General features: G+C 38.4%; 2 protein-coding genes across 5 annotated transcripts; one reads left to right on the top strand and one right to left on the bottom strand.

Annotated features, from left to right (window-relative positions):
- Positions 1–172: 172 nt before the first annotated feature.
- On the top strand, positions 173–3,410 carry LOC127801690 (UDP-sulfoquinovose synthase, chloroplastic). Its single transcript, XM_052337030.1, has 3 exons — positions 173–356; positions 1,210–2,284; positions 2,866–3,410. Exons 2-3 carry the CDS (start codon positions 1,250–1,252, stop codon positions 3,265–3,267), a joined length of 1,437 nt encoding a protein of 478 aa, XP_052192990.1. The 5' UTR covers positions 173–356; positions 1,210–1,249; the 3' UTR covers positions 3,268–3,410.
- Positions 3,187–18,515, bottom strand: LOC127801689 (ATP-dependent DNA helicase Q-like 1). 4 transcript variants are annotated; one of them, XR_008023123.1, is made up of 11 exons: positions 18,348–18,515; positions 16,582–16,979; positions 16,033–16,266; positions 8,507–8,675; positions 8,138–8,229; positions 8,003–8,046; positions 5,780–5,894; positions 5,341–5,694; positions 4,524–4,748; positions 4,104–4,405; positions 3,187–3,522 (listed from the first exon to the last, which is right to left on the bottom strand). XR_008023123.1 is itself a non-coding variant. In XM_052337027.1 (10 exons), exons 1-10 carry the CDS (start codon positions 18,460–18,462, stop codon positions 4,295–4,297), a joined length of 1,857 nt encoding a protein of 618 aa, XP_052192987.1. In that variant the 5' UTR covers positions 18,463–18,515; the 3' UTR covers positions 3,187–4,294. The 4 variants fall into 4 exon arrangements, 2 of the variants coding, with proteins under 2 accessions (XP_052192987.1, XP_052192989.1); XR_008023124.1 differs by having other exon boundaries at positions 3,187–3,516; XM_052337027.1 differs by having other exon boundaries at positions 3,187–4,405.
- Positions 18,516–20,792: the final 2,277 nt, after the last annotated feature.

The following is a 20,792-nucleotide window of genomic DNA, read 5'->3' as shown; positions in this document are numbered from 1 at the left end:
GAGCAGCGTTGGAGGGTGCCATTTGGGCTTCGATCGCTACTTCTGGCTTGGCGAAGGCAGATGGCGACAGCGTTGGAGATGGCCTTATACAACATCTGGGGGATAGAATGGTAAATTCACCTGGAAAACCTATTATTGTTAATTTATTATTATTAAAAAGATAGAATAGGAAGGAAAGGAATATCCTCGGCATTATCGCCACGGATGCTCCAAGAACGCTGGTGGAAATTAGAAGAAACCCTAATCTCGTTTGTTTTGACCCCAAAGTATCATCCAACGCCATCTTCATTTGCAGTTCGTATACGATCGTATTCCCAAAATTCATAGATGCTTGCAGTTCGTGTACGATCGTAAAGGTAAGGTCATAAACTCTTTGTTGTTGTGGTGGTGGTTCATTTTCATTGCTTTGATTATCCGTTCATTATCCTAATGTTCTTAGATGAAATGGAAAACCTTGTGAAGGATTTGCATAGCATTGCCCGAATTAGTAGTAGTATTAGTGAAGGTAACGAATGGTATTGTTAGTTCTCGTTTTGCAGTTCTTAATTTTCAAGGATTAGTAGTAGTAGTAGTAGTAGCATTAGTGAAGATAACAAATTGTGTTATTAGTTCTCTCTCTCTCTCACCGCCGGCGTCAATAGAGACGCTGGCGACCACCTCTACTCCACCTCCACCGCCGCCATCTCCATCTGTCTCCTTTCTTCGCGAACTACCAGCCACCGCCACGGCGGAGATGCGGTGGGAGTGGCTCAAAGTTATGCTTTTCTGCTTAACTCACTCTTCTAAATGCTATCATAGTTAATGAGATTGTGGAATGGTCTTGTGCACAACCAACATGCAAGTAAATGAATGAGGTTACAACCACCCTTAACACAATGTGCCAATTAATCGAAGTGGACAAAAGGTTGTCTTTAGTGGACAAGGTTCCTTATTTTGTAAGGGTTGAGGGTAAGTCGTATTTTCACAATTCAGAATCCCTGTTTTGTTGTTGTTACCAAGGCTCGCCCTCCTTATTAGCCTTATGTGTGTCCGTCCATGTTTTTCCCTTCCCCCTTGTATTGTATGAGTTAGATGAATTTTTGCATAAAATAAGAATGGTGCAACAGTTGATTTAAAATGTTTTATATCTTGAAATTCACTTTGAGATCTGTATAACTTGTGGTAGGGATCTTAAAATTAAGTCTGATCATTTAGATATTTCTTTTGCAGAGTATATACATAAAGTTGGGAGGCAAAAGACACAAACAATATGACACATTTACTTTCAACTTCTTGTTCTTTAGATATCTGTTCCAGCAGCAGGCTTCACTGCAAGCACTCGCACCGACACTTGCATGCACTTCCCTCATCTATTAGGTTACAGACTTCCAAGTGTCCTATTGAAAGACATGCCCTGCAAGCAAAGAGCCCCCGAGCATCTTTCACTGTCCAGGCAACAACTCTTCCCATAACTCAAGATGCCAAAACCCAACCAAGCTCTAGTTCCCATGGACCATCCCATCCCAAGCGGGTTATGGTCATTGGTGGTGATGGTTACTGTGGCTGGGCTACCGCTCTTCACTTATCCAACAAAAATTATGAAGTTGCAATAGTTGACAATCTCATCCGTCGTCTCTTTGACCACCAGCTTGGCCTTGATTCCATGACCCCAATCGCTTCCATCCATAATCGTATCCGGCGTTGGAAATCTCTCACAGGAAAAACCATTCAACTCTACATTGGTGACGTGTGTGACTTCGAATTCTTGTCGGACTCCTTCAACTCATTTGAACCGGATGCTGTTGTCCACTTTGGGGAGCAACGCTCTGCTCCCTATTCCATGATTGATAGGTCTAGAGCTGTGTTCACTCAGCATAACAATGTGATTGGAACTCTTAATGTTCTGTTTGCAATTAAGGAGTTGAGAGAAGAGTGTCATCTGGTGAAACTAGGAACCATGGGAGAATATGGAACCCCCAACATAGATATTGAAGAGGGTTACATAACAATTACTCACAATGGAAGAACAGATACCTTGCCTTATCCCAAGCAAGCAAGCTCATTCTACCATCTGAGCAAAGTACATGATTCAAATAATATAGCATTCACTTGCAAGGCTTGGGGGGTCAGGGCCACCGATCTAAATCAAGGAGTGGTCTATGGGGTGAGGACGGATGAGACTGAGATGCATGAAGAGCTCTGCAACAGGTTTGATTATGATGGAGTGTTTGGAACTGCATTGAATCGATTTTGTGTCCAGGCTGCTGTGGGTCATCCACTTACTGTCTATGGCAAAGGAGGCCAGGTATATATGATTTCTTCACTCAACATTACCATGACATACATTGTTGTGCCACACCGCTCTATTTTTGGCCAAGTGCTTCCATTGCTACTTGTTCAAGTAATTCTTGTAGTTTCTTCCTAAAACAGCTGCTAGTTGTTTAGGAAATCACAGGGGTTGCGATTGTCCATGGGAAACTGAAACAAGATACTGTCTTTTGTCATGCTTTTATCTGCAAAACTGAAATGGAGTCTTCATAGTTACTTCCAAACCTATATATGGATGCCTACCATTTGCATTATAGTTAAAACCTTGCTTCTGTCATGATACTTCTTTCTTAGACATCCTGGACTAGAAATTGAAATGCCATCATTACGGTCACCTATCAGATTCCCTAACACAATTTCTCCTATAAGTCGTCCAGAAAAGATTCCCATATAGGTGCAGGTTACCTTGCTTTGCTTGCCTACAGTACTGTTGCAAGAATCCAATGGAGTAAGATATTTGGATGTATAATGAAAAATACATAAGATTTGTTCTCCTTTCTCAGCATTTTCCTTCTTTCTTTTGCAAGCGATTAATACCAATGGCTGTTTGTGATGCAGACCAGAGGATACCTGGACATAAGAGACACAGTCCAGTGTGTCGAGCTAGCGATAGCAAACCCTGCACAGCGTGGGGAGTTTCGGGTCTTCAACCAATTCACAGAGCAGTTCTCGGTGAATGAACTTGCAGCCCTGGTCACGAAGGAAGGACAGAAGCTCGGGCTTGATGTGCAAACCGTGTCTGTCCCAAACCCAAGGGTAGAGGCAGAGGAACACTATTACAACGCCAAGCACACCAAACTGATGGAATTGGGGCTACAACCGCATCTTCTGTCAGACTCTCTTCTTGACTCGCTACTCAACTTTGCAATCAAGTACAAGGATCGCATTGACACAAAACAGATAATGCCCAGGGTTTCGTGGAGAAAAATAGGTGTAAAGCCAAAGACTGTTGCGGCCTAGACAATGTGGGAAGACAAACACACACTACCTGCAGGATTTCAATGCTTTTTGTTGCTGTAAACCTAGTAATATACATAGTGAACTATGGGGAAAAGGGACTTGCTTGGTTGTAAGAGTAAAATCTGTATGTTGCGTTGTTTGTTTCTTTCCGCACAAAGCCTTCCCTTTACATAGCAACAACCAAACTACATGGCTACTGCATATTCTCATCAGCTCTCTCTAATTGCTTTCCGCAGATCCTATTATTCACTGCAACTGCAAGCCAGCAATTAGCACACCACTAACTTGATAACAATCGAGCAAAGTACAAATAGAAAGTACAACTTGGTTATAGGGACTCTTATGTATAGAATATGGATCAGAATTCACCAGTTAAGACAATCCTGGCATGCCAACAAGAAATATTGTGAAAGCTATTTTGGATATGAATGCAGCTGTTAACATCAATTTCCAAGTAGATAATGGCTAGCAGGCAAGAATTAATGGTCTAAGTGCAATAAGAAACTTTTAATCACTCCGCAGACATCACAAATGAGAAAAAGGAAGCACCAAAGGATGAAAACAAAGGGCAAATACGGTAATTTGTCAAAGATAACTGGGATTTTATCAGTACAGATGGTAGAAGTGCACTGTATTGAACCAGGTTTTACTTTTAAACAAACACCACACCATGTGTCAAGCCTAATCTTCTCCTTCGAATATCTGGTAAACAGTGAGATCTAACTTAAATGCACCCTCACATTTCAGTTCAATCTGTTGAGCATGTCCAACAAAATACATACATTGGCATCTATCAAAGCCAACTAAAGTTTCCGCAATTGTTCACTGAGGCATACCTTGGAAGGTGAGATGGTTTCAGGTGAAGCTGACGGAAGAAATGCAGCAACCTGCTGCTTCTATCTCTAAGAAACCAGGAAGTAAATAAAATTGACAAGTCCACAGAAGAGCGAGTGTGAGGCACAAGCACAGCCCCAGATGCCAACAGAGTTTCACCATAGCTTTGACACAGTTGAAGAGCTGCCGAAGTTCATAAGGAAGCTTTAATGCAGTTATCACAAGGATTGGAACCGTATTTGCAGGCATATCTGTTGAATGACTCTCCAAAGTGTTCAAGTAAGGTTTGTCTACGGCAATCACCCTGTGGAATCAAGGAAATTGAGCAAGTTACACCACTTATGGTTCCAGAAATAACAAGATTTGAAGCTCTTATTGGAATATGCAAACATTTCCAATTTGAGGTATGAGAATTGACTTGCCTTAAGTTCACAGTACTGCTGCATTTTCCGAGCTTGTGCCAATGCTGTCTTGAAGCTTTGGCTTTTGCTCCCTTGCCCACTTCGTAACATGCACACAACTCGGCTGAAATCCTTCTTCCGATATAGAACAATGCACACTGCAGAAAGGTTGTCTCGCCCTGCCCTACCTGATTCTTGATAATAACTTTCAATTGATTTTGACATGGTATTATGGACAACAAAACGCTGGAAATAGGGGAGAAAATCATAATATTAGTAGGTCATTCTGAAAAATGAAGCAGAACGTAGCAAGCATGATTGATTCTAGAGAGAGTTAAAATCACACAAAGGTGAAAAAATCAAGGTCAAAATTATCAATACATCAGTTTACCATTATGCGGAGTTCAATTAAGGCAGAACATATACTGGGTAGTTCTACATTAGTTGCCAGTGTAATTGGTATCCCTATTATTGACAACAGTATAAATTAGTCTTTTACCCCTTTTCTCTTAGACTGCAAAATGTTTTGAGTTATATTTTCTCTCATTTAATCTCTTAACAATTATTCTGCTAAGAAGAGATTAATAAAATAAAGCAACAAAGATACAAGCCATTTTAATGGTAGCATTAAGCAAAACAAGGACAAATACCAGAATCAAGGTCATGTCACAAATTTTCAATGCATTAATGAACAGTTAGAAGGAGACATTTTAGTTCATGCCGTGAACAGAAGATATAGCATCATCCACAATATGCTCAATTCAGCAAATAAAGAGATAGCCACAGCATTCCTCTAGCAGTTCACACTAACAAAGTCATTGCAGAAATCTGGACTTACGACATCAGGCTTGTCTATACCCATACCAAAAGCAATGGTGGCACACACAACATGGACCTCTCCCCTGTGCCATTTCTTTTGGACAGCAACCCTCTGCCGAGCTGGTAAACCAGCATGATAATACACTGTTTTCACTTTACACTTCTTGTTCAGAAATTCTGAGACCTCCACACATTCGTTTTTTGAAAGGCAATACACAATTCCACACAAATTCTTAAAACGACCATTCAGAAGGGCTCCGAGCTGCTTTAGTGGTTCTTGGGTCTTCTCAATCACTTCGTATTTTAAGTTGTGTCTGTCAAAGCTTGTCTCAAGGACAAGAGCATGGGGAATTCCTAAAGAATTTAAGATATCCTGCAAGAATTCACTACAGTCAAGAAAATAAAACCCTGCTATATTGATATCCTGAAGGAAAATCAATAAGTTGGAGTCTTCTTACCTGGCGAACTGATGTTGTTGCAGTGGCAGTTAAAGCCATCACCGGCACATATGGAAAGTTCTGCTTGAGGCATCCTAAACCCCTGTAATCTGGGCGAAAATCATGCCCCCATTGGCTGGGAAGCACAAACCAGAGCAGAAGCAAAAACAAGAACAGCTACAACTTAGAGAATGAGATGGATGTTACATTGATAAATACTCTTAAGAATTACAACCATGGTTTGTCCAGGTCTATTAGTCGTTGCAAAATTATGAATAGTTTTCTCCCACCCACTAAGAACATGAACCGGGACGGTGCAAGTAAACAATGACTGAAGAATATAGTGAACAACTACAAACAAGTTCAAGATAAATTCCATAATTATATTATCATTTGGATTCAACAACACTTCAGAAGATTATTTTTAAATGCCTCTCTCCACCCACTACCCAGCTTAAGTAAACAAACAACACAAAAAGAAAAAGAAACCATTAACATCCCTAACATCAATGTCGTGCTTTCCTCAATTAATCCCTAATTCTAAAGCTTACTCTAGGTACCATAGGATCTTGCCCTCTTCAACATACTTTTATCATAACTAGATTATTTCATGCTATCCATTAGGTAAGAATAGTTACTATAGTCAATCTTTCGACTACTCTTCCACCTTTGAGATGGGGCATAACTTATGGTTTATAGAAACCATGGGGGCCATTTGATATAGGTTTTAGTTTTCCATTTTCAATTTTCAATTGACGTAACGGACATGAGTACATTAAGATGGATGTGTGGTGACATAAGAAAAGATAAAATAAAAAATGAGGTTTTCCCCTGTTTCTTACACTTGGCCTTATCATCCATATGTGTTTTTCAAATAAGTGCTTTCATGACTTGAACCCATAACGTTTTAGTCACAAAGAAGTAATTTTGTCATAATGTCATTGCTATCTTATATTTTTATTGTACACTATTTATCTTAAACTATTTAATCAATTTATACCAACCCAGCTTATTATACAATTAGTTTTTTTGAAATAAATTATACAATTAGTTCATAATAAAGTTGGAGGGGCTCCTATAGAAGATAAGATATATGAGACACGATTAAGATGGTTTAACCATGTGAGAAGAAAACTAGTAAAGGCCCTTCTAAGGGGAGTGGATGAAATGGAACAAGTATTTAGCAAAAGACACTAACAGAACTTAGGGACTCTGGTATGATATGAATTGTAAGGGCTTTTGAAAATATAAGGCCATAGAAAAGACTAGCAAGTTAAAATTTACGTAGCCTTCATATGTTATTTTTTGTTATTCATATTTCATAATAAGATTCAAGTGGCTCTTGCTGAGAACAAGACGACAAAAACATGATTAAGATGGTTTAGTTATGGGAGAAGAAGAACAATGAATGCTCTCGGATGGGGAATGGCTAGAATGGAAGAAGTTTTTAGGTAGAGAAAGACCAAAAGGATTAGGTAAAATCTTAGGCATGATATTAGTTATAATGACCTTAAAATAGATATAGTCATACTACATAGAGATGAATGATGAGTTAAAGTCTATGTGGCAATATAGTCACACTACATAGCATACTACATAGAGATGAATGATGAGTTAAATTCTATGTGGCTGACCCCACCTAATGGGATTAAGGCTTGGCATATTGTTGTTTTTTATTTATATTTTCTTCCCTCGTCTCCTTCCTCCTCTCTATTGCTGGTGACTGGTGAGAGCAGCCAAACTCTAGCTATCCCCATATCTCGTTCGGAAGTCACCAATGATAGGAGAAGGGGAGAGGGGGAGGGGTGGTCAGCATGTTCCTTGGTCATTGGAGGGAGACAGTAAAGGGGAAGGAAACAAAATGAAAATGAAATAAAAATTGTGGAAACAAATTTTTGATGTTTTTATTTTTTCCATAAGTCCTCAAACTTTTTGACTCTTTTTTATAAATAAAAACAAACAATCAAATGCTGTTTGCTGTTGTTGTTTCCAAAATTTTGAAAATGCAGACTGAAAATGGAAGTGCAATCAAACGGGCCCTTAGCCAGTCAGGATTTTGATGTCAGATCTTGGATTATCTTGTGCATATATATTTATGAACAAAAGAATAATGTCGTGAATGTGGAATGAGCAAAGCGTTGCTTGAGAAAGGTGATTTTTCTGTCCTTCCAATTCCTTCATTATCAAATTTAACAAAAATCCACAGAAACCCAAGGAAAAAAGAAAAAGAAAAAAAAGCATTACCTCACACAGTGTGCTTCATCAACAACAAATCCTGCTAGTTGTCCCTGCAGTTTATGTACTGAGTCTTTGAGACTACTGACTGATAATAAAACCCACAAGATTTGATATACTGAACTTGAAATTAAAAAGGCTAACCTTCCGATGCAAACATTTCAGTGTCTCATGAAATGATGCATGTCCAGCAATCCTTTCAGGAGTTACATACAAGAGCTTGCATGAAGGTTTATCTTTCCTAATAACAAAATCAAATGTAAACATAGATTTTATATGTTAAGTAACAATTTTGAAAGAACACTAAAAATTTGCATATGAATTGTTCCAGATAAAGGCATTGTCCATAAACAATTTTCTACCAAACAAATTATATGTAACATTCCACAAAACAGATATCCAGAACAATGGAAATGTTGCAAGAACTATCCAGAAACAATTGCTTGTTTGCTGCTTCTTGTTAGTTGAACAACATCAAAGAGTAATAGATCCAAATATAGCAAAGATCTGAACCTTGCCTTAACTCTTGAAGAACTGCTGCTGCTTGGGATGAAGTTTGTTGAGAATTTAAGAAGGTTGCTGGTATTCCAAACCTGAGGTTAAGCGTTATTATCTGATCCTGAATGAGGGCAAGCAGTGGTGATATAACAATTGTAACACCTGGTTGCAGAGTAGCTGGGAGCTGTATAATAAACAGTACCATATAAAAGGGAATGTTACTATAAATTCAAAAAATTCAAAACTGACAAAAGAGTAACATCTTCTTTGGAGTGGAGGATCTGGAAAGGACATGAAAGATTTGACAGGGAATAGCAAAAGGTTAGTGGTTTGGATTAGTGTATTAGGAGGAAAAGGGTAGTAAAATAAAGAGATTCACAAAGTTGAGAAGTACAAGCATTTTATGCATTTACTTTCCTTCTGATTTCTAGAGGACATGGAGGAGAATTGCGATATTTGATATTTTAATTTTTTTTTTCCCAAATGTCAAGAACATCCTTTAACTTTTAGAAGATAACTATAAAATGCATTTAAAAATTACCTTTTAATTTAATCATTTTACTTTCTTTAATATTATTTTTCTAGCCAAACATGAAGAAGAAAATATTTCCTTCCTGTAATATTGTCCAACCAAACAAGACAGAAGCATATGTGCCTTCACTTGCCCTTCCTTTCCTTCACTTCCTTCTATAACTTATACTTCTGTTTCTTTTCGCTCACCTCAATCTGAACAAGTGTGAAGCCTTTTGAGATTCACATACTGATAAGACAACAGCATTGGGGGCCATGTGACAGGCATTTCGTTCAGTTTTTTGTTTTTGTTTTCAGAATTCTGAAAACAAAATTAAAAAAATAGTGTTTGACTGTCTGTTCTTTCTCATTTTCAAAATAGTCAAAAATTTTAGGAAATAGTTCGAAAAATGGTGTTCATTTTTTTTTTCCTTTAGTTCATTTCTATTCAGAGTCTCAAGCTCCATTCCAACTTCCAACACCTTTGTTGCCACCCAAACTTAGGACATTCAAGAAACATTTGCCCCTGTAGCAAAGATAAAATCTATTCAGGTTCTTCTCTCTCATGCTGCTAATCTCAAGAAGGATCAATAATAGCTAAATGTAAACAATGCTTTTCTAGATAGAGTTAGGAGGTGTATGTGAATATCTCCCAAGGTTTTTCTTGTAAAAGACAGAAGGGAAGGTGTGTAGACAATGGTCTTAAGCAATCACCCAATGCATGATTTAATAGATTCAACAAGGTAGTAATAAATTGTGAATTTCATCAAAGTAATGTTGACCATACTGTGTTCATTGAACAGTATAAAGGTAAGGTTACAATTATTGTGTATGTGAATGACGTTATCTTAACAGGGTATGATCTTGAAGAAATGTCAAAATTGAAAGATTATATAGCTAAGGAATTTGAAATCAAGGATTAGGGAAAACAGCAATACTTCCTTGGAATTGAAGTTGCCTATTCAATAAAGGCGTATTCATTTCATAGAGAAAGTATATTTTGGACTCCTAGAAGAGACCAGTATGTTAAAGGTGTAAACCTGCAAAGACATATTTAGGTAAATCATCGCATCAAATGCAGAGATGGAGACAAGGTTGATGCCAAAAGATATCAGAGATTAGTGGGAAGGTTGATCTATCTCTCCTACACCCCATTCAAACATAGAATATGTTGTTAGTGTAGTGAGTCATTTCATGTATAATTATCACATACCCCACTTGAAAGCAATTTATCGTATCTTCAAATACTAGAAGTCTGCTCCTAAAAAAGGTTTGTTGAATGCAAATCATGGTCATTTGAAGATAGAAGTGTCACGACCCCAAAGGGCAGGCAAGGGCATGAATGTAATTAGTAGCTAGGGGGCAAGGCTGTAATTAGACTGGTAGTTGTAATAAGCCATAGTAGTACCAAACAGTTGTAGCTCTAACAGCTTGTACAATTTCGGTTACAACTAAAAGGCTGCCTATAAAAGGATACTAGGCCTCAAGGATGGGATTTATGCAAATGAATAGAACAAAAATCTTTCCCTCCAAATTCTTTCTCTCTTTTCTCTCCCAATTCTCTCTCCTTTCAAATTCTCTCTCTCTCCCTCCAATTTGAATTCTACAACTACTACAATTTCCAGAACTGCATAAGTCTCAGATTCGAGACTTAACATTTTGGTATCAGAGCAGGTCATCCTCGGAGATTGAAAGCAATATCAGTTCAAGTAGAAACAATGGCGAAAGGTACGCGGATGAAGCAGCTGGAGACGTACACGGAGGCGCTAGAGTTTGGAATGAACCAAACTCACAAGGCAATTGCTCAAGGAAGGGTAGATCAAGTCGTTGCTAAAGAAGCGATGCAGCAAGAGTTAGAGAAGCACCGGGAGACCATTGATCAATATGAATAGAGAATTCACAGCATATTCGATATGCTTTCTGCCCTTCCACAATTCAAGCTACCGCCTGAATTCCCGCCCCGATCGATGACGGATCCCAGTCATTCCAGCCAAGAAATACTTCCACGACCTGACGGATTGGGTGACCCAAGTGAGCCATCGGAGGTGGACACCGGAGCACCAATAAGAGGTCTAAATTCTCACACCACTGTCCACACCGCTATGTCTTGTTTGGAGATTTCCTTATTTGACGGATCCAAGCCGAGGTGGTGGATCTGTCGGTGTGAGAGGTTTTTTCAATTGTATAATGTACCTGAGGTGCAAAGGGTAACCATGGCAGCGGCATATCTCAATGATATTGTCAACTCCTAGTATCAAGGATAGATCAAAGCGAGGGAGGTGGAGGCTGGATGGAATGAGTTTGTTGAGGAATTGTGTGTAAGATTTGGAGAGAAGAGCATGTCCGACGTGATTGAAGAGTTTAAGATGATGAAGCAAGTGGGATCGCTGACTGAGTACTTGGATAAATTCGAAAAACTGAGGACACTAATGTGGAACGCTCAGCCATCCTTGACTGAGCAGTATTTTGTGTCCAATTTTGTGAGTGGCCTAAGGGGAGAGCTCACGTCAATGGTTAAGATGATGATGCCTACTTCGATGAGGCAGGCTGCGGAGAAGGCTAGGTTACAAGAGTTAACATTGGAAGCCATCTTTGGAAGAAATAAGCCATGGCCTAAGACCAATTCCAATCCACAACAGGTGACGGGGGTGAACTTGAAGGGACCCAGTAATGGAGCTACCATTGGGCCTCCAAAGGCCAATCCTAATTGAGGGGACTACAATGGAGCAAAGGAGACAATTAGGACTATGCTATAAGTGCAGTGATCATTACAGACAAGGTCACCAATGCAAGAAACAGATATTGAAGATGGAAGGAATGGAAGAGGGGAAGGAAGAGGAAGAAGAGGACGTCACGAGGGAAGTTACCGATCCAATTGAGGAAGATGAAGGAGGAGAAATCTCCTTCCACGCATTGAAGAGGGACCTACGGGGAAGATCATAAAAGTCAAGGGGCAAGCTGATAAGAGGAAGCTGATGGTCCTCATAGATAGTGGCAATACACATAGCTTCCTCAGTAAAGCTACTGCCACTGATCTACAGTGTAATTTAGTGGCCACTAAACCGTTGTCCGTCAAGGTGGCCAATGGGAACCACATGTTTAGCCACTACAAATGCGTGGATTTCAAGTGGCTCATGCAAGGGCAGGAGTTCTCGATGGATTTGAGGGTGCTGGAATTAGGAAGCTGTGATATAGTATTGGGGGTGGACTGGATGAGGATCATTAGTCCTCTGATGTTTGACTCTAACAAATTGGAGGTGACAGTAGAAGTGGCCAGTGAGAAGCTAACATTGGTTGGAAGTCTGGAGACAGGGGAATGTAAAGTGATTACAGGGAAGAAATTACAGAAGTTGCTTAAGAAGAGGAAGTTCCACATTTCCTAGCTATTCTCCATTCAAGTTGTGGAAATAGAGGAAGAAGGCAGCACTAGGAAAAGAGGCAATGAGGAGAGAGATTGGGGCCTACACAATCCCAAGACAAGGTAACCCTTATGGACACACTCAATGAACTTCTAATTGAGTTTAAGGATTTGTTTGTTGAACCTACCTCTTTCCCCCTTACCCGAGCCTTAGACCATACTATTCCCCGGAAGCCCAATTCAAAGCCAATCAACATCAGGCCTTATCATTACCCACCCATACAAAAATCTGAAATCGAAAAACAAGTTAAACATATGCTTTCCTCCTCAATTATACAACCCAGACAAAGCCAATTTGTATCACCAGTCTTGTTAGTCAAAAAGAAATATGGTATCTGGCAGTTTTGTGTGGACTACCGCCACCCTAACCATTAAGAATAAATTCCCTATTCTCATTATAGAGAACTTGATGGATGAATTACATGGGGCAACTATTTTTTCTAAGCTAGACTTAAGACCTGCATACCATCAGATTAGAATGCACTTTGTCGACATCCCAAAAATCGCATTTCGTACCCACCAAAGCCTTTATGAATTCCTTGTTATGCCATTTGGGCTCACTAATGCCCCAGCTACCTTTCAAGCCTTGATGAACCAACTATTCACCCCTTACCTAAGAAAAATCATATTAGTATTCTTTAATGACATACTAATATATAGCCCTAACCTGGAACTTCACCTCACTCACCTAAGAACAACATTCAAAATCCTTAAAAACAATCAATTGTATGTCAAGATGTCCAAATGTTTGTTTGCACAGAAGGAGGTTGAATACTTGGGGCATGTGATCTCGGGGGAAGGAGTTATTACTGATCCAAGGAAGATCTCTGCCATGATTGAATGGTCGTGGCCTACCACTATTAAGGAATTGAAAGGGTTCTTGGGACTAACAGGGTACTACCGAAGATTTGTCTCACACTATGGGATAATTAGTAAGCCCTTAACAGAGTTGCTAAAGAAGGATAAGTTCCAATGGAACCCCAAGGTTGAAATGGCATTCACAACCCTTAAGGAGGCCATGACAAGAGCCCCGGTATTAGCTCTCCCTGACTTCTCAAAGCCCTTTATGGTGGAGACAAATGCCAGTGATATGCGGGTGGGTGCAATGATCATGCAAGAGGGCAGACCATTGGCATACCTCAATCAGGCCTTAGCCCCAAGGCACTTGGGACTAAGTGTATGCAACAAAGAGCTACTAGTAGTCTTGGTGGCAATGGACAAGTGGAGGCACTACCTGAAAAGAGGACACTTCATCATTAAGACTAATCATGATAGCCTGATGATGCATTTGTTGCAGCAGAGACTACACACCTAGCTCCAGAGGAAGGGGGTATCTAAGCTGTTGGGTTTGGATTATACGATCTACTACAGGCAAGGGAAAGAAAATAGAGTGGCTGATGCACTTTCCAGAATAGAAGAATAGGCTAGCTATTGTGCCATCACAGCTGTAGTCCCTGATTGGGTAAAGGAGATTATAGAGAGCTATGAACATACTAAGTGGCTAAAAGAACTGCAATAGTAGCTAGCAGTGGAGCCTACTGGGAGCAAGGGGTATACCATGGGGGTTGATTAGATATTGTGGTCGGATAGTGGTAGGGAATGATCAGAGGCTCAATAGAAGGATTCTACAATCCTTACATGACTCTCCCTTGGGGCGCCATTTTGGAATCCGGGCTACCTAGTACCTACCACAAGGTAAGATAGATGTTCTTTTGGCCAGGGCTAAAGAGGGACGTAGTGGAATTTGTGTTGTCTTACCCTACTTGTTAGAGGTGCAAACATGAGCATGTGGCCTTACTGGGACTACTCCAACCATTGGCCATCCTAGAATAAGCTTGGGAAAGGGTGTCTATGGACTTCATTGAAGGACTACCTAAATCAAATAGTAGGGATGCTATATTGGTAATTGTGAATAGATTAACTAAGTTAGCATACTTCATAAGTCTCACCCACCCATTCACGGCTTAAGAGGTGGCTAGACAGTTCCTTGACTTGATGGTCAAGATTCATGGAGTTCCAAGATCAATAGTGTCCGACAAGGACAAGATTTTTACAAGACATTTTTGGCAGAAGCTGTTTAAAGACTTGGGAGTAGGGTTGCATATGTCCACGGCTTACCATTCGAAAACGGATGGGCAAACAAAGAGAGTGAATCAATGTTTGGAGTCCTACCTAAGGTGTATGTGTTTTGCCAAACCCAAGAGTCGGAGCCAATGATTATCTATGGCACAGTGGTGGTACAGCTCAAGCTACCACCGTGCCATCAAGAAGTCCCCATTTGAGGCATTATTTGGGTACCCAACCCCTCTCCTACCTGCCCTAATGAATCCCCCCACAATAGTGCCTGCCATGGAAGAGTATCTACAACAAAGACAAAAAGTGACACAACTGCTGAAGAAGGAACTAACAACAACTCATAATTGGATGAAGCAAGTGGCCAATAGAAGGAGGAGTGATCGGGAATTCAATGTGGCTGATAGAGTATATTTGAAAGTCACGACGTTCCTCCAACACTCTTTCTCAACAACTCTTGCTTCTAAGTTAATTTCTAAGTACTTTGAGCCATACACGAAGCTTACTAAAGTAAGCAAGGTAGCTTACAGGCTGAAATTACCTGAAGGGACACCCACTCATCCAGTGTTCCATGTGTCACTGCTGAAGAAAGCAGTGGAGCCTATAGCCACTACCAACCCCCATCTTCCCCTGGTAGATGAAGACAAAGAGGTGCCCATGGAACCCCAAGCCATTGTGGACCGGAGGATCACCTACAAGGATACTATGCCCCTAATTGAAGTGCTAGTCCAATGGAGTCACCTGCACATAATGCAACCTGGGCTGGGAGTACCTAGACTTGCTAAAGCAGTACGCCCGAGCAACCCAACTTCTGTCCTTTCTTGGGGATAAGAAAGATCTCAAGGGGAAGGGAAATGTCACAACCCCAAAGGGCAGGCAAGGGCATGAATGTAATTAGTAGCTTGGGGCAACGCTATAATTAGCCTGGTAGTTGTAATAAGCTATAGTTGTACCAAACGGTTGTAGCTCTAACAGCTTGTACAATTTTGGTTACAACTAAAAGGCTACCTATTAAAGGATACTAGGCGTCGAGGATGGGATTTATGCAAATGAATATAACATAAATCTTTCCCTCCAAATTCTCTCTCTTTTCTCTCCCAATCCTCTCTCCTTCTTTCAAATTCTCTCTCTCTCTCTCTCTCTCTCTCTCTCTCTCCAATTTGAATTCTACGGCTACTATAATTTCCAAAACTGCATAAATCTCATATTCAAGACTTATCAAGAAGCCTTTGTAGATACTAATTGAGCAGGTTCACCAGATTATATGAGGTCTACAAGTTATTATGCAGTCATCTGCAATAATTGTTAGGAGGAGGAGCAAGAAACAAACTGCAGACAATAAATTAGTGAAACAAACTGCAGACAAACTAGCAGCCCATGATTTTTAAGTATCAAGAGAAGAAATATTCATCTTTTATTCTCAGACCAGAAGAGGGAAACAGTTTTCAAAATTTACAGTATTCATCAAGTTAGAGGTGAAATTCAACATTTGAAATTACATATTGTGGTTGTTCATCCATTTAGCATAAATAACACAGACCTGATAACACAGACTTTTACCACCACCCGTGGGCATGAGAACAAAGGTGTCCTGCTTTGCCAGAAATGCAGAACAAGCCTGATGCTGTAAGGGTCGAAAAGTCCGGTTACCAAATATTACAACATTTGCCAAATCTATGTCATCCAAACACTGTAGTTCTTCATAACTGAGAGTTCCCTGATCAACTTTTGATGGATTGAGAATTGAATCCTGAGAGATGCCACTTTTACAATCCTTCAAGAAAAATAAGATAGTTAATATGTCGAATAATGCAAGGCTCAAACTGGGGAAGGACAAAATTTCTAAGCTTAAGCATCAAAATGTGCATGTATTAGCATGTGTCCTAAACTCTCTTAACGTCTGTTAAATTGCAACAGATTATTTAGCTGCAGAAGGATGACTTTTAGGTAAAAAATAGCCATTAATAGACTTGTAGGCCATCTGAACCAAGTGCATGATAAAGACCATGTCTTCTTAGTCCATGAGGAAATTTGAAAAAAAAAAAAAAAAGATGAAGAAGTTAGATGTGCTTGTAAGAAGGGTTTCTACCATGGACTTTGATGATGGTCTATGTGAATTTTCAGTTGGAGCATTGCAACTCCTGTTAGTATGAGAGGAAGAGGTAGATCCTACGTCCTTTTTGCTTGGAATTATGACCTCTAGGTCTTCACCATCACTTGAATCCAATTGCACCAAACTCTGGTTTCTCTCATATTTGGGAGGAGAATCTTTTATAACATGAACACTGCATCTTGATTTGTCATTATTATCTTCCTTATAATTGTTGACAATATCCTCATCAAGTATCCCAGACAAAGTTCCACAAGCCTCTGATTCCATGGCTTGTAAATCATCCCATTCCTCGCTGTCTTGCATCGATTCAGCCAGAGTGGCAAGAAAATCATCACCACAGTGCTCCACGGAGATGAAATCCTGTCCATCATCGCCTTCACAGGAAGGTGACAAATAACATTAATTATTGCAACTACTACCAATTCAGAAACTTTCACAATATTATAAATTTAAGTAATTGCTTGCTCTGCAGTGGATGAAATCTTGTCCATCATTGCCTTAAAAACAAGGCAACAAATAACAATAATCATCACAACTAGTTCACAAACTTTGACTATCCAATATCACAGAAAAGTAAGAAGCTTTATTGCCTAGCTGAAGTTAAAAGAGAAGATTTCCTGCATTTGATTTCCCTTTTCTTTATATTTGTAATTTGATAGGCATAAAAAGTTCAACCCCTTACATATGATTCAATGAAAAGCATATTTCTTTGAGAGAAAATATTCCAACTAGATGGAAAAAAAAAATGACGATTAAAAGACTGCATAAAATAAGTAAGCATCATCACCCATGCAATTAGGAGTTCTTTAACGGGTAGAAATGGGTTAATATCTTAGTTTAATGTAGGCCATTAACTTGTCCATTTTGGAAAAAAATGAACTTATTCCTAGGATCTTTCTGTTCTTCCTTTTTTCCAAAAAATATCTTAATCCTTTGATCCTTATCAATCCAACCCCCACCCCCCAGATGTCCTCAAGTTCATGTCAACGTTCATGGTAACCTTTCAACTCTATCTCTCTCCCACGCTGAGTGGAACTCTCCTCTGTTAGACATTGGCCCCTCTCTGCTGCTTCTAGTATTGTATAGAATGTGTGTCATGCCCCTTGAATTACTCCTTATACTTACGCAGAGAAAATAATGCAATCTCATGATAGATATGTTATTGTAGCAAACGTAAGGACCCCTAACAAAAAATAAAGGTAATAAAACAATATTGAATTAGGGAATATTGTCAGTTCTCGTTAAATTTGTAGCTGCGGACAACAAAACAACCACTCAAGGCTAACTACTGGGCTCCAATGCAGTTAGTTCTTGAGCCTATCGAAACCAACACTGCACATGCCTACTACAGATACAGAAAATATCAACTTAACTACAGTTCTGTTTCGCTAAATTCCTAGACAGCCAAACAATTAAAACATCAAAAGAAATTAACGAGTAATGCCAGGAACGTGAACTACGAGTCCTCTTGTCAGTTGGAAAATCTGGAGACACCCCAAATGCCAACACAAATTGAATCTACCTTTTAAGAGAAGTTCCAGACTAATTTGCATATACGACTCGAACGACCGACACCCAAATCAAAGATTCCACAAAATTTTCAGAACACCAGATAATCTAAAACTGATCGTCACATTTTCACTAAAATACGACATTGCATGTGCATGCACCCGTGTATCAGCATGCCCATTTGTCAGTTGGCTAGGGTTTAAGTTGTGACTCGTGTGGGAATGAAAGAATACCGTAGAGATGAACAAGACGATCTAAGCACTTCCTCGAAGATTCTTCGTCGAAACCGAATTCGAGGGCTAAGCTGAGCAATCGAGCCCTTTCCACCTCCAGATCTGGAGCCTCCATTTCCCCTCCTCCCTGTGATTGAAAGAAAGAGATCGGTGGCTTGTTCGTGAGTTTCCCGCCTCTTTTGCCATCATAATTGGGGGGTTATATTTGTCAGAGAGTCATATAACAAAGCTTTTAAATTAAGATATTGTTATATATATAGTTGAAAGCGATACTCGAATTTAGCTAATTTAATTCTACAATGCACGGAAACATTTCCGGCGTGTTATTTCGACGCTTTTAAAATATTTTTTTGTATTGAAACGCTTTTTATTTTTTTTTATAAATTTGAAAATATTTTTAAATTAAAAAATATTAAAAAAAATAAAAAAAAACATATTTCCAAATGTGTCTTGTTTCTATTCTGTCTTATGATTTCGTGTTAATCTCTATCAAAAAAGCAAATGAATTAAAACTGACCGAATATAATAGTTAGTGTGCTGGAAAAATCTATATATGTCAAAAACAGCATAAAAATTAATCTATTACAATCAGTATGCGCTTGTTTATATTTCATTTTATTCTCCCAAACCAATCTCATTCCTAATTTTATTTATACATTTTCGTTTCCTATCTCTTTAAAAAATGTCGTTTGGCCGTTTTCATTTCATATCATATCCGTTTCTCATTTTTATTTTTATGTAATTTATGTTTAATTAATTTATAGACACCCTTGCCTTAGCTATTATTAATTTTTTAAAATTAACCATAACACTTCCTCAAATATCTCAAGTCTAGTGAATGTCGTGACTAATTTTCAAATATTTAAAATAATTAATTAAAATTTAATAAATGTCACAATTAGTTTTTTTGTTTATAGTATAGTAGTTATTATGTTAAGATTTTATTTTGTGGAGTACGTACTAGTGGGTCGATTAGGGCCAATCTCGTTTCTATTGGGCTTGCAAATGATGTCAAACAAGTTCTATAACTTTTATAGGCTAATTGAACCCAACCCACACTGTCATTGAAACAGGTTTCGGCCCAATCAATGTAATTATATTGCTTCATCTTTCGCCCCACAAGCATAGCACAGATGATTCACAAAGTAAAAGATGCACCCAAGGTTTCAGCCCAATTGAAGTGACCTAAATCACAAATTAAGAAACACAAAACATCAGTATTTCTATCAATTGATTGAGTTGTCACATGTCACGTACGTGTAAGATGACACCCCTTAACTCTAGTAATGATAGACAAATTAAGTCAAAAATAAGGTTTTGCATCCTTGAGATTGGTTAAGCAAATGTCAATTTTCCTAGTTTTATTTATGCATTTTAGTTTTTTTTTTTAAAAATATCGTTTATCCATTTTCATTTCGTATCATAATCGTTTATATGTAGTTTATATTTAACTAATTTATGGAGACCCCTACCCTATTTAGTTTTTTTAAAAAAAAAAATTAACCATGACACTTCCTCAAAGAGCCAGAGTCGAGTGAATGCCGTGACTAATTTTAAAATATTTAAAATAATTAATTAAGTAATTTTTATAATTTAATAAGTGTCCAATAAATAACAAAAAACTAAGAAATGTCACGATTAATTTATTTGTTTGTAATATAGTATTTTTCGTGTTAAAATTTTATTTTGTAGAGTATTAGTGGGCCGGTTAGGGCCAATTCCGTTTCTATTAGATATGCTAATGATGTGAGATAAACCCTTTAACTTTGCTAGGCCAATTAAGTGTAACTTAAACTATTACTGAAATACGTTTTGACCCAATTGAGATGGCCCAAACCCAAAATTAAGAACACATAAAATATCAGTATTTCTATCATCTGATTGAGCTGTCACATGTCACACACGTGCAAGATGACACCCCCTTAACTTGTTTGGTAATGATAGACAAATTAAGCCACAATTAAGGCTTTGCATACTTAAGGTTGGTCGAGTGAATGTCAATTCCATTCATTAATTTAGATTTGATTAAATTAATATTGTTATTATTTATATTTGACATTAAGGACACAAATTATATTAAAGTTATTTAAAAGTTACGAGCTTAAATTTTGTTAACTTAATTAATTTTGTTTCTTAAGCAATTACATAAATGGTATTTTAAAAAAATACTTTATTAACATAACTAGTATAAATGTATATTAAGTAAAATGTATTTTTTTAGTACTAAACATGTAGTAGATATGTTATTAATCATATGAAAATGAAGTAGCGAAACATCACGGTTAAGGGGTGTTAGATTACAAATTCACAAATAGATAGGTTGTGAGTCGCTGATTAAAATAATGAGGACAGAAAAGGAATGATCGATCGCTATTAGAAGCAAAGATGACAGAAAAAAGTAGGTCAGTCACATGTTATTAGTCAAAATAAAGATAATAGAAAAAT

The sequence above is a fragment of the Diospyros lotus genome, chromosome 5 (genome assembly GCF_014633365.1).
Source record: "Diospyros lotus cultivar Yz01 chromosome 5, ASM1463336v1, whole genome shotgun sequence".
In the NCBI taxonomy this organism is placed as follows: Eukaryota; Viridiplantae; Streptophyta; class Magnoliopsida; order Ericales; family Ebenaceae; genus Diospyros; species Diospyros lotus.
This window is presented reverse-complemented; position numbering and strand designations above follow the sequence as displayed.

Bases quoted from the DNA above. Each gene is read 5' to 3' on its own strand.
- LOC127801690 (XM_052337030.1), top strand. From the start codon at position 1,250: ATGACACATTTACTTTCAACTTCTTGTTCTTTAGATATCTGTTCCAGC. The intron at 2,285-2,865 runs GTATATATGATT...TTTGTGATGCAG, and splicing joins TCTATGGCAAAGGAGGCCAG to ACCAGAGGATACCTGGACAT.
- LOC127801689 (XM_052337027.1), bottom strand. From the start codon at position 18,462: ATGGAGGCTCCAGATCTGGAGGTGGAAAGGGCTCGATTGCTCAGCTTA. The intron at 4,749-5,340 runs GTAAGTCCAGAT...CCCTATTTCCAG, and splicing joins GTATAGACAAGCCTGATGTC to CGTTTTGTTGTCCATAATAC. The intron at 4,406-4,523 runs GCAAGTCAATTC...TTGATTCCACAG, and splicing joins AGCAGTACTGTGAACTTAAG to GGTGATTGCCGTAGACAAAC.